General features: G+C 58.8%; 3 protein-coding genes across 6 annotated transcripts; 2 read left to right on the plus strand and 1 right to left on the minus strand.

Annotated features, from left to right (window-relative positions):
- Positions 1-6,834, plus strand: Flad1 (flavin adenine dinucleotide synthetase 1). Of its 4 annotated transcripts, none has more exons than XM_013068001.3 (8): positions 1-181; positions 720-931; positions 2,678-3,422; positions 4,468-4,615; positions 4,935-5,033; positions 5,104-5,293; positions 6,505-6,566; positions 6,657-6,834. In XM_013068001.3, exons 2-8 carry the CDS (start codon positions 851-853, stop codon positions 6,790-6,792), a joined length of 1,461 nt encoding a protein of 486 aa, XP_012923455.1. In that variant the 5' UTR covers positions 1-181; positions 720-850; the 3' UTR covers positions 6,793-6,834. The 4 variants fall into 4 exon arrangements, with proteins under 4 accessions (XP_012923455.1, XP_004871377.1, XP_004871378.1 ...); XM_004871320.3 differs by having other exon boundaries at positions 2-181; positions 6,505-6,578; XM_004871321.4 differs by having other exon boundaries at positions 65-421; positions 6,505-6,578.
- Positions 2,049-13,761, minus strand: LOC110347020 (uncharacterized). Its single transcript, XM_087203368.1, has 2 exons — positions 4,442-13,761; positions 2,049-4,110 (listed from the first exon to the last, which is right to left on the minus strand). Exon 1 carries the CDS (start codon positions 12,546-12,548, stop codon positions 11,595-11,597), a length of 954 nt encoding a protein of 317 aa, XP_087059494.1. The 5' UTR covers positions 12,549-13,761; the 3' UTR covers positions 2,049-4,110; positions 4,442-11,594.
- On the plus strand, positions 7,284-9,706 carry Lenep (lens epithelial protein). The gene has a single exon (XM_087203375.1). The coding sequence runs from the start codon at positions 7,284-7,286 to the stop codon at positions 7,635-7,637; it is 354 nt and encodes a 117-aa protein (XP_087059501.1). The 3' UTR covers positions 7,638-9,706.
- Positions 13,762-14,112: the final 351 nt, after the last annotated feature.

A 14,112-nucleotide genomic window follows, 5' to 3' on the forward strand; every position in this document is an offset into this window, starting at 1 on the left:
CCGCCTGCGGGACAAAGCCTGAGAGCGACAGTCGGCTACACCAATGGGACCTTCGGAAAGAATCTAAGCGACGGCCAAAATAACCAATCAATATGAGGATTGTGCGAGTAAGGTGGGACTTTGAGCAAGGACCCTGTCCCAGGACATGAGGAAGGAAAGGCCCGGTGAAGGGACAAATTAGGTAGGTGAGACCTTGGAAGAGTAGAAGAGGGGGTTCCGGGCTAGAAGGGATGCAGGGGAAGGCGACTGGGTTCTGGTCGGATGAGGAGGGCGCAGCGCATTTAAAGGGGCCAAGCCCCGGGATCAGGGGGACCCTCAAAGGTGCACGTTCCGAAGAGAAGAGACGTTTGAAGGCGCAAATGCCCCAAAGAGAGCAAGCTCTTGAGGAGGTCGGATCGGCAGATAGAAGACATTTAAAGTGGTAGGTTCTCGGGAGAGCAGGACATTTAGGGGGGCTAGAACCAAGCTTAGAAGACATTTATAAGGGACTCCGTGGTACAGCGCTTGTCTTGCGTGCGTGAGGCCGTGGGATGTATCCCTAGCACTGCCAAAAAGCAAACCGGCAAACGAAACACTCGCGAGAGTATGGATTGGGACTTGAGAAAAAGGATATTAAAGAGACGGTAATAAAGGAGTCTCTTGTCCAGGATCTGGTTGGAGAAGGCGGTCTCAAAGAGCGCGCCCTCCTGCCCTCCCCATCGGATTTCTGGTTTCTCCAGGTCCCTCGACCCTGTTCCCAGGCTGTGGCCCTCAGCGCCCCGTAGACCTGGCGGCCCACCTGTGCTTTCGGCCCCTGGCTAGGGGTTTGGGTGGCTACTGGAGGGCCCTGCAGAGGGGCAAAGGCAGGACCATGGCATCTGGGACCTCGGAACTTCCCCCGGGGCGCAGTGTGACAGCGGGCATCATCATTGTTGGAGATGAGATTCTCAAGGTGTGTGGGACACGGGGAGGCACGGTGTTCTCCTGTCCTTAGGGGCTTGCTGCACAGGAGGCTGAGAGTCCCCTGCCTGTTGCAGTAGGACCTAGAATGAGTCTAACAGATCGGGGAAAGTAACCCTCATTCTTTTGATTACCCTGTTGGAGAACCTGTAGCAACGTCCTTGCAAATTGGCAGACAGTATGGTGGGGTGGAGGAGGAATTGCACAACAATAACTGGAAGGATAGTAAGCAGAAAAGGTACAGATATTCAGAGTTCTGTGCTGAGCTGATTGTGGTGCCATGCACCTGTGATCCTAGCTACTCAGAAGGCTGAGCCAAGAGAATTGTGATTTAGAGGCCAGCCTGGGCAACATAGCAGGACCCATCTCAAAAGAAAAAGTAGTTATATCCAGCCTATTTGGAAAAGATTCAAAGCACTCGGCAGAGAGGATAAGTGGGCTAAAAGGAAAGTACTTGAAGGGAGGAATCAATCCCTTTGAATGATCAGAGGTGTTGCTGGAAGACATGGCAGGCAGCAGGTTTGTGGTAGTCATTTTGACCCCTACGTTTCAGTGCTTACTCGAGCCTGGCAGTGTGCTTACATACATCACTGATGGGATTTTACTAGTTCTCACAATCCCAGCACTGAGGAGGCTGAGCAGGAGGATCACCATGAGTTGGAGGCCAGTCTGGGATGCATAGTGAGTTCAAGGACAGCCTGAACCACATGGTGAGACCCTGTCTCAAAAAACAAATCAAAAACAATTCCATCAAATTGGTGTTTTCATTATAAATCTCATTTAATAGGTTACAAAACTGAGGCTCAGAGACTGAGAAACTTGGCCAAGATTACACACTTGGAAGTGGTAAGAGATGAGATTCCAGCCTGGTTCTCCCTTACTCTAGAATTTTTTCTTTTTTTTTTTTTTTTTTTTTGAGAAAACGTCTCACTACGTAGCCCAAGCTGGCCTTGAACATGTGGAGATCTCCTGCCGAGTGCTGGGATTACAGGCATGCACCACCACACCCAGCTATAATAAATTTTTGACCACTAAGCCACTATAGAGAAATGGAAGGAGTTCAGGCTGGAAAAGAAGATGATAGGGTACATGTCACAGGCAACCTCAAATATTTGCAAAGGAATGTGAACTTTATTCTGTATACAGTTGGAAACAACAAATGGCTTTTGGGCCCAAGAGTGATGTAATCACAGTGACATATTAGGGAGGTTACTCAGCAGACAGCACGGCATGGTGGCTGGAGCCTGGGACCCGGCCAGGAGCCTGTTGCCACTGGTCCAGGTGAAAGGGGCTGATGACCGGCTTGGGAGCCGTGGGAACAGGTGAGAGCAGATGGAGAGAGATTTCCACAGCAGAGCTGACAGGATGAAAGGCCCGACTGGCTGGGGACAGCATCTGGGATGCCCTTGTCCAAAGTGACAACAGCCAGGGACATGGTGAGGCTATGCAGGGAGCACTTGGAGCCAGGGGGCCACAGCTCGGGCTGGTGAGGAAGTGGGGGTCATGCACACGGCGCTCCTGACTGACTGAACTCGTAAATGTGAGACCAGGATCGAAGTCCAGAGAAGGAGCCCAGGTGACTCCATTCAAATGACTTTCCCACCCCTGGGACCACCCAGGCTCCTTGAAGCCAGAAGGTGTCCCCAGAAAGCAGAGCACCCCATCTTCAGACTGAAGCAGCTGTCTCCCCTCTACCCCTTGTCAGCACAGCACTGACAGGCCTGTCCCCCATCCCTAGGGACACACTCAGGACACCAACACGTTCTTCCTGTGCCGGACACTGCGGTCCCTGGGCGTCCAGGTTTGCAGAGTCTCTGTCGTACCTGATGAGGTAAACACCGTTGCTGCTGAGGTGACCTCTTTCTCCCGCCAGTTCTCCCACGTCCTCACTGCAGGGGGCATCGGCCCCACGCACGATGACGTCACCTTTGAGGCGGTGGCACTGGCCTTTGGGGAGGAGCTCAAGCCACACCCTGAGCTTCAAGTGGCCATCCAAGCCCTCGAAGGGGAGGGCTGGGAGAAGCTGTCGCTGGTGCCCTCTTCTGCACGCCTCCATTACGGCACAGATCCTCACACCGGCTGTCCCTTCAGGTTCCCGCTGGTCTCCGTCCGAAATGTCTACCTCTTCCCGGGCATTCCGGAGCTGCTGCAGCGGGTGCTAGAGGGGCTCAAGGGGCTGTTCCAGAACGCGGCTGTTCAGTTCCACTCGAGGGAGCTGTACGTGGCTGCTCCAGAGGCCTCTATTGCCCCCATCCTGGCCGAGGCCCAGGCCCACTTTGGACAGAAGCTTGGTGTGGGTTCCTACCCGGACTGGGGCAGCAACTACTACCAGGTGAAGCTGACCCTGGACTGCGAGGAGGAAGGGCCCTTGGAGGAGTGCCTGGCCTACCTGACTGCCCGTCTGCCCCAGGGGTCGCTGGTTCCCTATGTGCCCAACGCTGTGGAACAGGCCAGCGAGGCTGTGTACAAACTGGCCGGATCAGGTAGGGGCCTCCTGGGGGAAGGGGAGCGAGTCCTGCCCGGAGGCGCCCCTCTGGGCCTCGTGATGTAGGACCTGTTCTGGCTTCCCACAAATCTGGAAGAGGGCAGAAGATAGCTGCTCACGCACTCATTCTCCCAGTAAATATTCTTTGAGTACTTTCCTTTTTACCAGCCCTGTACAAGTAGCTGGGGAGAATCTTAACAGGGTAAGTGTATACCCCGCTCTTTTTGACCAGTGGTTTAAAAAAAGGTGATTGTGCATAAAATGTGAGTAATGAGTCCAGCATGGTGGCGCACACCTGTAATCCCAGTACTTAAGAGGCTGAGGCAGGAGGATCACCATGAGTTCAAGGCCAACCTGAACTATGTAGTGAGATCTTGCCTCAAAAAATAAAAAACAGGGTCCGGGGATTTAGCTCAGTGGTTCCGGCACCTGCCTGGTAAGCGCAAGGTCCTGAGTTTGATCCCCAGTACTAAAATAAAATAAAATAAAAAATAAATTTAAAAACAGGCCAGGGATTTAGCTTAGTGGTGCTGCTGCCTGCTTCAAAAGTACAAGGTCTAGGGCCGGGGATTTAGCTTAGTGGTTCCAGCACCTGCCTCTCAAGCGCAAGGTCCCGAGTTCGATCCCCGGTACAAAAAAAAACAAACAAAAATGAAAGTACAAGGTCCTGAGTTCGATCCTGGTACCTGAAAAATAAAAAAGCAAAAAACCAGATGTGAGTGATGAAAAGGACTTCACAGGGTCAGAGAAGGCTGCTCTAGGGCTCGGTGATAGACACTGGGTCATAAGGAGGATGTGGTTAGACCAGGAGGTGGGTGAGACCAGACAGGACCAAGAAGGCCTGGAGGGAACACCCCTCAGCCCTGCCCCAGAGGAAGGACACCAAACCCGGGAGGAGGAGGGCACACTGCAGGTGCAGTGGCTGCATGCAGGAGCTGGGGCTTCACCCAGAGAACCAGGGAGACGGAAGGGCTCTCATCCAGGACAGCATGGCCCCTGGCACCCCTGTGCACCCACCTGACGCCTCTCCCCGACACACGCAGGGTCCTCCTTGGGGAAGAAGGTAACGAGTGCCCTGCGGACTGTTGAGGCTGCCCTGGCCTGCTACGACCTCACCCAGCTCTGCCTGGGCTTCAACGGGGGCAAGGACTGCACCGCCCTGCTGCATCTCTTCCACGCCGCTGTGCGGAGGTGAGCCTGGCCCCGCACCTGCTCTGCTCCCCAGTTCTCGGTCCAGCAAGCCAGGAGAAGGACCCAGGGGTGGCTGGGACGGAGGCAGCCACGCAACTCTGTTGCGCTGCCCACTGTATCTCCTGCTGCCCGACACGAGTCTGGCCCTCATGGGTCACCGCCACGGGCATGTTGTCCTGGTGAGAAATTTCACATCGGCTGCAAGCTCAGGCTTCAGACCTGAGACCAGAGTGGGCTCCCAGGATAGCGGGTCGGCTGGATAACAGAAGGGCCAAGCGGAGGGCAAACTCCAGGGAGCCTACGGATTCTCCCCTCCCAGGAAGTCTCCTGATGCCCCAGAACCCCTCCAGATCCTGTACATCCGCAGCATCTCCCCGTTCCCTGAGCTGGAACAGTTCCTACGGTACACCATCAAAAGGTAAGGGGCTGGAGGCCAGGCCCAGGGGCTGGCCGGGTGGGCTCTGACTGAACTACTCCTCTCCCCCAAGGTACAGACTGCAGGTGCTGGAGGCCGAGGGGGACATGAAGCAGGCCCTGGGCGAGCTGCAGGCACGCTACCCCCAGCTGGAAGCTGTCCTCATGGGCACCCGCAGGACCGACCCCTACTCCCACAGCCTGTGCCCTTTCAGCCCCACCGACCCCGGCTGGCCTGCGTTCATGCGCATCAACCCACTGCTGGTAATGGGATGGGGCCCAGGCCTGCAGGACGCCCAGCTCCCAGGGAAGAGCCCGGAGTCTGGCGGGGCGGGGCTGTCACATAAGGGAGGCGGGGCGGGGGGCGCTGCGCTTTCTCCTGTGCTGTCCAGCATCATGGCCACTGGCCATTGAGCCATACTTAAGTGAAATACAAGTTACCAGAAGCCACTGAGTTATATATTTTCAGTAGGTGATGTTTATGTCACATGAACTATATGTCATGTCTAAATACAATTAATTCAGGGCCAGGTGTGGTGCACCAGCATTCTGGGAGGTCGAGGGAGGAGAATTCCTAGTTTGAGCCTAGCCTGGGCAGTTTAACAATTGTGTTTTGTTTTGTTTTGTTTTGTTTTTTTAAACTGGGTCTCACTATGTAATGCAGGCTGGCCTAAAACTTGTGGTGACTCTCCTGCCTCGGCCTCCCAGTATTGCAATTACAGACATGTGCCACCATGCCTGTCAAGGGCAGTTTAGCAATTTAGTTAGCTAGACCCTGTCTAAAAAGAGAGAGAGAGAGAGAGAGATAGGGTCTCCCTGTGTAGTTCAGACTGGCCTTGAACTCACTATAGAGCCCAGGCTGGCCTCAAACTTGTGGCAGTCTTACTGGTTCAGCCTCCTGAGTGCTGAGATTACAAGCATGTGCCACCATGCCCAGCAAGGGCAATTTAACAACTTGCACAATAAAAAAAATGTTTAAAGGGCTGAGCAGCTGGACATTGGAGCATACACCTGTAATCCCAGTACCCTGGGAGGCTGAGGCAGGAAGATTTTAAGTTTGAAACCAGCCTAAGCAATTTAGAAGACCATCTCAAAATAAAAACTTAAAAGGGCTAGCGGGATAACAGAGTGCAAAGGACCTAGATTCAATCCCTAGTGCCATCAAAACCCCTTCAGTTCCACTGGTCATATACCACCGTAGTAAACAGCTCAAGCAGAGCATTCCCGTCATGGGAGAATGCTACCTGCCAGCCTGGCTTCCACACACGCAGGTTCGGGTCCCAGTCCCGGAGCTCCGCCCCGTGGAGGGTGGCCTGGGCGTGGAGAGGGGAAGCTGAGGGTCACTGCTTGTCCTGCACAGAGCGAGCTGTCCCGGGAACCGGAGAGCCCTCCCCAGGCGGGACGGCCGGCGGGCCTTGTGGGCCGGGGGGGGGGGGGGGGCGCGGGGCGCTTGACTTCTGCCTCCCACCTCTCAGGACTGGACCTACAGCAACATCTGGGACTTTCTGCGGCAGCTCTTCGTCCCATACTGCGTCCTGTACGACCAGGGGTAGGCGGGGCAGAGCACAAGTGGGTTGGGCGGGCGCGGGAGCGGCCCAGGCCCACTGCCCTGGTCCTCCTCCTCCAGGTACACATCGCTGGGGAGTCCCGAGAACACCGTGCAGAACCCGGCCCTGAAATGCCTGGGCCCCGGAGGGCACCCCACCTACCGCCCCGCCTACCTGCTGGAGAACGAGGAGGAGGAGCGCAACTCCCGCACGTGACTCCCGCGCCCCTCGGCCAGCAATAAACCGAGCTTCCCTGTGCCCGTTGCCCTAGCCATGTCTTCCTGCGCGGGACTCAGGGCTCGGGGCTCGGGAAGCTGCAGAGGCCTGGCCGGACCCTGCCGCTCTGAGCCGGCCTGGCCATGCCCCTCGCGGGGCGGGGCAGGCAGGCGGAACCAGCTGGAAAGTGGCTCCGTGGGTGATTCTGCACATCAGCCTCGGCCAGAGCCCAGCAGACTGGAGCAGGGGAGCGGGCGGGCGGGCAGGGAGAGGCCGAGCTGTCTGCTGGTCGTGGAGGACGAAAGGCCGGTGCCCTGGCAGCATGCGAGCCCCACCCATCCCTAGCCAGAGGGGCTGACTCAGCCCGTCGTCTGGGCCCAGAACCTTCCTTTGCTAGACCGGGGCGCCTCTGTCCCGAGGCCCGAGGGGAAGGGGACGGGCGGTTGATAAAAGGCAGCAAAGGCGACTCCCGGGCCTTTGCTCCGGCCCACATGCAGCCTCGGACCCAGCCCCTGGCCCAGGCCCTGCCCTTCTCTCTTGGGGGAGCCCTGCGAGATGCGGGGCTCCGGGTGCCTGTCATCAAGATGAGCACAGGGTGGGAGGGCCTGCAGCGGACCCTGAAGGAAGTGGCCTACATCCTCCTCTGCTGCTGGTATATCAAGGAGCTGCTGGATAAAGGGCAGCAGGAGCTGCCCCGCCTCTCCTCACTGGCACCACGGCGGGCATCGCTCAGGTGCGCAGTAGGGACAGACACAGGAGGCTTGGCCGAAGCACGTGTGGCACAGCTGCCTTGGGGAGACTCCGGGACCAGCTGTTCTCCAACGAGGAGAGGCTGGAGGGAGTGAGGAGTGGACCCGGCTGAGCTGGGCATCTGTCAGACCTGCCTCAAGTCTGGGCGTCTGCTCCCAGCCCCCTCTGGTGGACCTGCTGCCCGGGACCCCAGCAGGCCCCGGCCGGACCTGGGGCTCCTCCAAGCTGCAGCAGCAAGCCCACAGCCCCAGATGGTGGATCGTACCACACCACTTAGCTCTGTCAGTGGGCTTGGAAACCACTGGACCACACATGAAAAAATAAATAAGCCTTGAGGCCAGAAAGTTCCAAATGCCTAAATGGGAACAAGGAAAAGGGCAGACGGGAAGGCGGGAGTGCGGTCTGGATAAAAGTCATTTGAAGGCCAGGGTTCCTCACTCCCTGGGCCTGGGCAGGGAGTGGAAGGCCAGGCTCCCCCAACCTGTGAGTGTGGAGGAGCTCTTCTGGGTGGGTTTTCTGAGGGCCCGGGGTCCTCGTCTGGGCAGCTCGACGCCTCCAAGGAGCATGGGGAGCTGCAGCTCATCCCCAGCTCAGGAAGGAAGCAGGCCTCCAGCTGCAGCTGCCAGAGCACCCCGCTCAGGAGAAGCTGCGGAGAAGAGCACCCGTGTGCCCATGCAGGCCCCTCAGGCTGACCACGGCGGGCTCTGTTGGACGCACAGCCTGACGCAGTCATTTCCAAGGCTCGGGCCACAGGGTCCCACCCTGCCCACGCTTCCCGCTGTTTCCGTTCTGTGCCCGTGTGCCTCTCCCTGGGGTCCCCCCCCAATTCCCTGTTGCCCATCTGACCTTCTCACCGGGGGCACAGGGGCTGGGAGGCGGGATGGGGCTCCCTCCCTCCCAGGACCAGTTCTTCCTCAGCCTTCTTGATTAACTGCTTTTCCTCTGGGCTTTTTCTTTTACTTTTTTCTGGAGCTGGTACTGAACCTAGGACCTTCTCACTGAGCTACAGCCCCAGCCCTTTTAGTTTGTGAGACAGGGTCTCACTAAGTCTCTCAGGCTGAGCTTGAACTCCTGCCTCAGCCTCCAGACTGCTGGGATTACAGACATGTGCTAGCACACATGGCATTGATGTTTTTCTTTTTGTAAAAGTAATATACAGTATGTTTAAAACAAGTAATAGTAAAAAGTAAATTTTCAGCTGGGTTGCATGGTACACATTTGAAACCCCAGCTGCTCCAGTTGCTAGGGAGGCTGAGGCAGGAAGACCACAAGCTCAAGGATTACCTGGGCAACTTAGTGAGACCCTAACTCAAAATAAAAAGTAAAAAGGCCAGGAATGTAGCTCAGTAGTAGAATGTATCCAGGTTCAACCCCTAGTACTACAAGAAAATAAAAATGAGTTTCCTAGCCGGGCATTTAGCTCAGTGGTTCCACTGCCTGCCTTGCAAGTGCAAGGTCCTGAGTTTGATCCCCAGTAATCAAAAAAAAAAGTTTCCTACATCTATCCCCCAAACCCCAAGCCCTCTTCCTGGGAAGTAACTATGATTGCCAACTTCTTGGAGACCATTCCAGAGATAGTCTATGCAAAGACTGCATCTCCCTTCCTTCAATTCAAATATTAATTAAGCATCTATATGCCGGTCTGGGTGCTATGGAAACAGCAGTGAAGAAAACAGACCTCTTTACTTGTGCAGCTTACATTCTAGTGGGAAGATAAATGATAGGCTTTGCTAAGTACACAGAGCTGTGCATAGTTGTGCACTTCTGTAACCCCAGCATTCTGGGAGCCTGAGTCAGGAGCAGAGCTCAAGCTCAGCCAGGGCAACGTAGCAAGACCTTGTCTCAAAAATACAAAAAAGGACTGGGGACGTAGCTCCGTATGAAGGCCCTGGGCTTCATCCCCTGTACCACAAAATAAAATAATATTACTAGGTGATGGGTACCATGGGAAAAAAAGTTGAGCTGACAGTGTGTGTGCTAAGAATTGGAGCTTTTATGATGAGTTTATGAGAAACTACACAAGGTTTGAACAGGAACTGATTTTTTATTTGAAAGGCTCACATGGCTTTTTGTGCTGGGGACAAACTTTAGAGTTACTCTAAAGAATGTAAGAGGTGCAAGGACCCGAGTTCGATCCCTGGTACCAAAAAAAAAAAAAAAAGAATGTAAGAGATCTCCTGGCCTGTAATTGCAGCCCTCAGGAGGCTGAGGCAGGAGGATCAATGCAAGTTGGAGGCCAGCCTGGGCTACATAGTGAGTTCAAGGCCAGCCTGATCTACACAGTGAGACCCTGTCCCCAAAAAAGCAAAGAGAGAGAGACCTCTCAGGAGGTAGTGAGAATAATCCAGACGCTTTGGTGACCCCGGCCAGGCTTAGAGCAGTAGCATTGTGAGGACTGACTGGATTCCAGACATGTTTATCCTTGGTAGCTGTTCACATACTCTGCACACTGCTGTGTACCTTGCCTTTTCTCCCTTTGTATACATCACACAGCACCCACGATGCTACAGTGGTCCTTTTGATGGCAGCCTAGTACTCTACAGTGTTCGAACTCTCAAATTGTTTCTTATCCCAGGCAGCTCAGTGACTCATGCAGAGCTGTGTCCTTGCCTCAAAAAAAAAAAAAAAAAAATCAAATTCTGGGCTTCTAATGAGCCTGTCTTTCTTGGTGCAGATGGTGGCCTGTTTGCTGGCAGGCAGGAGCCAAGCAAGCAAGTGCGGACCGCCCCCCCCGCCCCGCCCCTGCTTCCCACCTGAACTCTAAATTTCTCTTGCTCTAGAATGGCTCATGTGGCGGCCCCAACTGCCCTTCCACCTAATCCAGAAGAGCCTTTCTGGCCAACAGCTCTCTACCGGAGAAGGGGGGATAAAAACATAAACAAAACGCTGAAGCTTCCCCACAATGTCACCTCCCAAACAGCAGCTCAGGTTTTGAGAGCGCAGCCGGCAGGAAAGCAGGTGTCCTTCGGAGGGGAGGGGGGTAAACGCATACCTGCCCCTTGGCGCCCCGGGGCCCTCTGCTGGCTACAAGGGGTAGGATGGGAGTGGAGCACACGCGGCGGCAGGGCTGAAAGGGAACCCAAGCAGGGGAGCGAGAGTCCAGGCCTTCTATCCAGGGCCCTGTGCATTGCATCGCCTGTGGAACCCTCCGCAGCGTGCAAGAGGCAGGCAGTGGACAGCGGTCAAGGTCTGAAGAGTGGAGCGCAAAAAGCGGGTACGACAACGATCGGGTTAGGGCAGGAAGGTCCCACATTTTCCCAGCAACACCGAGAGGTGCAGAAAGGAAGGGTGTGGCAATCACTGTAGGTACGGAGCACAGACCCCCAAGGGCATTGGTTTTCATTTGCATTTCGCTTAAATGTGAGTTATTTCCCGCTCCATTCACAGAAGTCCCCACCCTCTTTCTCAGTGGTTCTCAGATCCGAGTCCTCACCAGCCTTGGTGAGGAGGACTCATTCTTCCAGCTGTTGTTCACTGGTCAGCTCTCTGCCCTTTACCTACTCCAGCTTCAAAGCAGCGACGCCCGCTGGGTGTAGTGCGCATTCGGGAGGGAGACTGAGGCAGGAGGATTGCCACAAGTTCAAGGCCAGCCTGAACTACACAGCGAGACCCTAACTCAAAAAAACAAACAAAAAATCAAAGTAGCGACCCTAACTCCCAGCAGGCTGGCTCCCAGGGGCCGGGGACCTGCGCCGCCTGGTGGCCGGCCGGGGAGGGCTGCGCACAGGGGTCCGTCTAGCCCGCTGCGAGACGTGGAGTTTTGGAACCTGTTCCCCGGAGCTTCCTGAAGCTAAATTTACCTCCCCCGGCCCTGGGGGGCGAAGAGATCCCGGCGGCGATTAGCGCCGCGCGCGCGGCAGCCGGCTCCAGCCGAGAGGCCCGGAACAGGCGCGGAGTTATAAATAGTGCTGCCCGCAGGTGTGGGGGAGGGGGGTCGGCGGGCGGGGGGTGCCCTGCGGGCGGGGGGTGCCCCAGCAGCCACGGCCCCTTCAGGTGGGTTGGGCGGTCGCGGTGGGGCGCTGGGGGGCGGCAGACGGGGGGGGGCTGCGGTCTCAGCGCCCCCAGCGGTTTCCTGGGCGGTGGGTTTTTCGAGGGAAGCGGAGGCAACCGGGGGAGGAAGGCAGCGGGGAAGAGGGGGCGCTCAGCCCCCACGTGCCACACGGGCCCCGGGCCCACTGGAGACCCGCCCGGCAGCGCCTGCCCTCCTGCCGCCGAAGCGCTCGCCTCCAGGCTCCGCGAGCACCTAACTCCTGGAAGCTCCCCCCGAGGCACAGGTGGCCCAGCCCGGGGTGCAGGCCTCTTCCGGGGCCAAGCACCTCACTGTGCTTACCGCTACTTCCCCCGAGGTCCGAACTGCGGGCCTGGGGCGCTCCTCCGTCCCCCGCAGCCCCACACCGCCCGGCTCCCAGCCTCGGTCCCGGCCGAGGCGGGCTGGATTCGGGGAGGGGCGGGCACCCCGTCGGCGTTTCTCGGCCGCCGCAGGCTCCGGGGCTTGGCGCCGTAGGGGCCCAGAGCTGGGGGTGGGCGGGAATTTCAAGTCGGGCTTCTCTCCTCCGAGGAGGGGAGCTGTTTGTACCAGAGAGGACTGAGGTGGAGACCGGACTGCGGGGCCCTAAGCGGGGAGGGCGCTCCGGCCGCAGGAAGGCCCGTGGCGTCCAGCCCACGCCCGGCGCGGTCTCCGGGCTGGTGCCGCCCTTCCATCCCCTCTGGAGGCCCGGCCGCTTTTCCGCCCGTCCCCGCCCTCCACCTCCCAGAAGCAGCCCCTCTCCCGGTGCCTCTGCACTGCCCCTGGCCTCTGGCATGGCCCTTCCCCGGCAGGCGCGACCCCGACGGCACAGGGAAGGGGGAAACCCGGCCGGGACTCCACCCGCTCCCACCCAGCGGACACCGTCGTCGGTCCAGTGGGGCCGAGAAGAAAACCCGGAGCCGCGACCAGCCCCGGGACCCGAGGGGGACAGGGACGCTGGGAAAACCCGGAGCGGATCCCGCCAGCCCGAGCGCCCCATGCCTGCTGCTGCCCCCTCCTTCCTAGAGCCCCCTAATTCTCCAGTGAGATAATGTCTGGGGTGGGGGGCTGTTTGGTTTGGCCTGAGCCGCCTGGGGCGCCTCACACTTTCCGCCCCTGGCTGGGGCGCAGGGCAGCGGCCCCGAGGCTGAGTCACCGCCGGGAGAGGACGGGAGGGAGGGAGGGGCGCTCCGCCCCTCCCCGGCGCGGGGATCCCGGGTCAGCCCGGGTGAGGGCCGGGGCCCCCTGGCGCCGCCCATTGTGGTCCAACAGGTTGAGCTGGTGTCCCGCGGAGCCACCTGCTGGAGGGAGGGAGGCCCCCTGCGGGGGGTGCGCGGAGGGCGAGACCGGCCCGGTTCGGCCTGGCCAGCCGCTGCGAGGCCGAACCAGCCCGAGGAGGCCGGATTTGATTCGGCTCGACTCCGGTGGGAGGGGCGCTTCGGGTACGCGGCACCGCGGGCCCAGCTGGAAGTCCCTAGCCTGGCACCTTTCTCAAGCGGGGGACACCTCCCTACACCCCTCCTTCTTCGACACCCTCGGCAGCCGGGTCTCTGAGCGAACCCTCGTCCAGACGTCCCTCCTTCCGGGGAGACTCAGTTTCCCCACTTGCGGCCTCGGCGGTCAGAGGCGGGGCGCAGGAGCCGGCGCGAGCGCGCCTCCCCTCCCCCGCGGCCGGCCCCTCCCCTCCGACAACGCCAAGGCCGCGTCGGGCTCCGGCTGGAGCGTGGAAGCTGCTCGCCCCGGGCCCGATCCCTCCCCGCGGGGCGCTGTCACGCGTGGAGAGGGACGCCGGGCGCCTGCAGCCTCGACTCCCCGGCTTCCTGGGGGGTAGGGGCCGGAGCTAAAGGCCTAGTGGCCCCCGCCCCCTCCCCCTCCCTCCCGGGGCCCTGACCTGATTACAGTCCCTCACGGGACCCCCTCCCTGAAGATCCTTGGTCTTCACTCCCACGCAGCCCATCCTTAGCCTCTGACACCCTTCCCTCCAGAGCTGCTGACCTACAGCAGCCTCTAGGAGCGGAGGTGGTCCCAGAAGGGGGTGCTCCCTTCCTGGGCCGCTGCGGACACTGCCCCCTTCCCCCTTCCCTCCGGGCTTCAAGCCGGCCCCTCGGCCCCGCCCCTTCCTTGGACGAACGGAGGCGGGACCCATTTGGGATGGGCAGGCGTTCAGGCTAATGGGCGGGCAGAGCGGTGGCGTGCAGGGGGCGGGGCGGAGTAGAGGCAGGCGGCGGGGCGGGGCGGAGCTCGAGTTAAGGTGGGCTGGGAGAGATAGGGGCAGGAGAGGAGGGGGAGAGACCGCGGCAGGTGAAGGGGGAGAGCGCGAGCGAAAGAAGGAGGGAAAGGAGGAGGGTGGGAAAAGCTCGGAGAGCAAAGTAAGAGCTTGGAGGACGGGGGCGAAAGAGGAGGGAGGGGCCCATCTGCGCCCCGCAGGGACTGGCTGGACGAAGGGGTTGAAGTTTATGTCCTTATTGGGCGGAGGGAGGGGGGCCGGGGGGGGTGGGTAAAAAACCAGGAAGTGACAGAGGGTGTTGCTAAGGGTTGGGGGGGGAGTTTGGGGGTGGCAGGGG

Source organism: Heterocephalus glaber, unplaced genomic scaffold (assembly GCF_053883595.1).
Source record: "Heterocephalus glaber isolate CG9 unplaced genomic scaffold, H.glaber_assembly_v1.0 deba00001795, whole genome shotgun sequence".
Lineage (NCBI taxonomy): Eukaryota > Metazoa > Chordata > Mammalia > Rodentia > Bathyergidae > Heterocephalus > Heterocephalus glaber.

Bases quoted from the DNA above. Each gene is read 5' to 3' on its own strand.
- LOC110347020 (XM_087203368.1), bottom strand. From the start codon at position 12,548: ATGGGGCGCTCGGGCTGGCGGGATCCGCTCCGGGTTTTCCCAGCGTCC.
- Flad1 (XM_004871320.3), top strand. From the start codon at position 851: ATGGCATCTGGGACCTCGGAACTTCCCCCGGGGCGCAGTGTGACAGCG. The intron at 932-2,677 runs GTGTGTGGGACA...CCCCATCCCTAG, and splicing joins TTGGAGATGAGATTCTCAAG to GGACACACTCAGGACACCAA. The intron at 6,579-6,656 runs GTAGGCGGGGCA...CTCCTCCTCCAG, and splicing joins TGCGTCCTGTACGACCAGGG to GTACACATCGCTGGGGAGTC.
- Lenep (XM_087203375.1), top strand. From the start codon at position 7,284: ATGCAGCCTCGGACCCAGCCCCTGGCCCAGGCCCTGCCCTTCTCTCTT.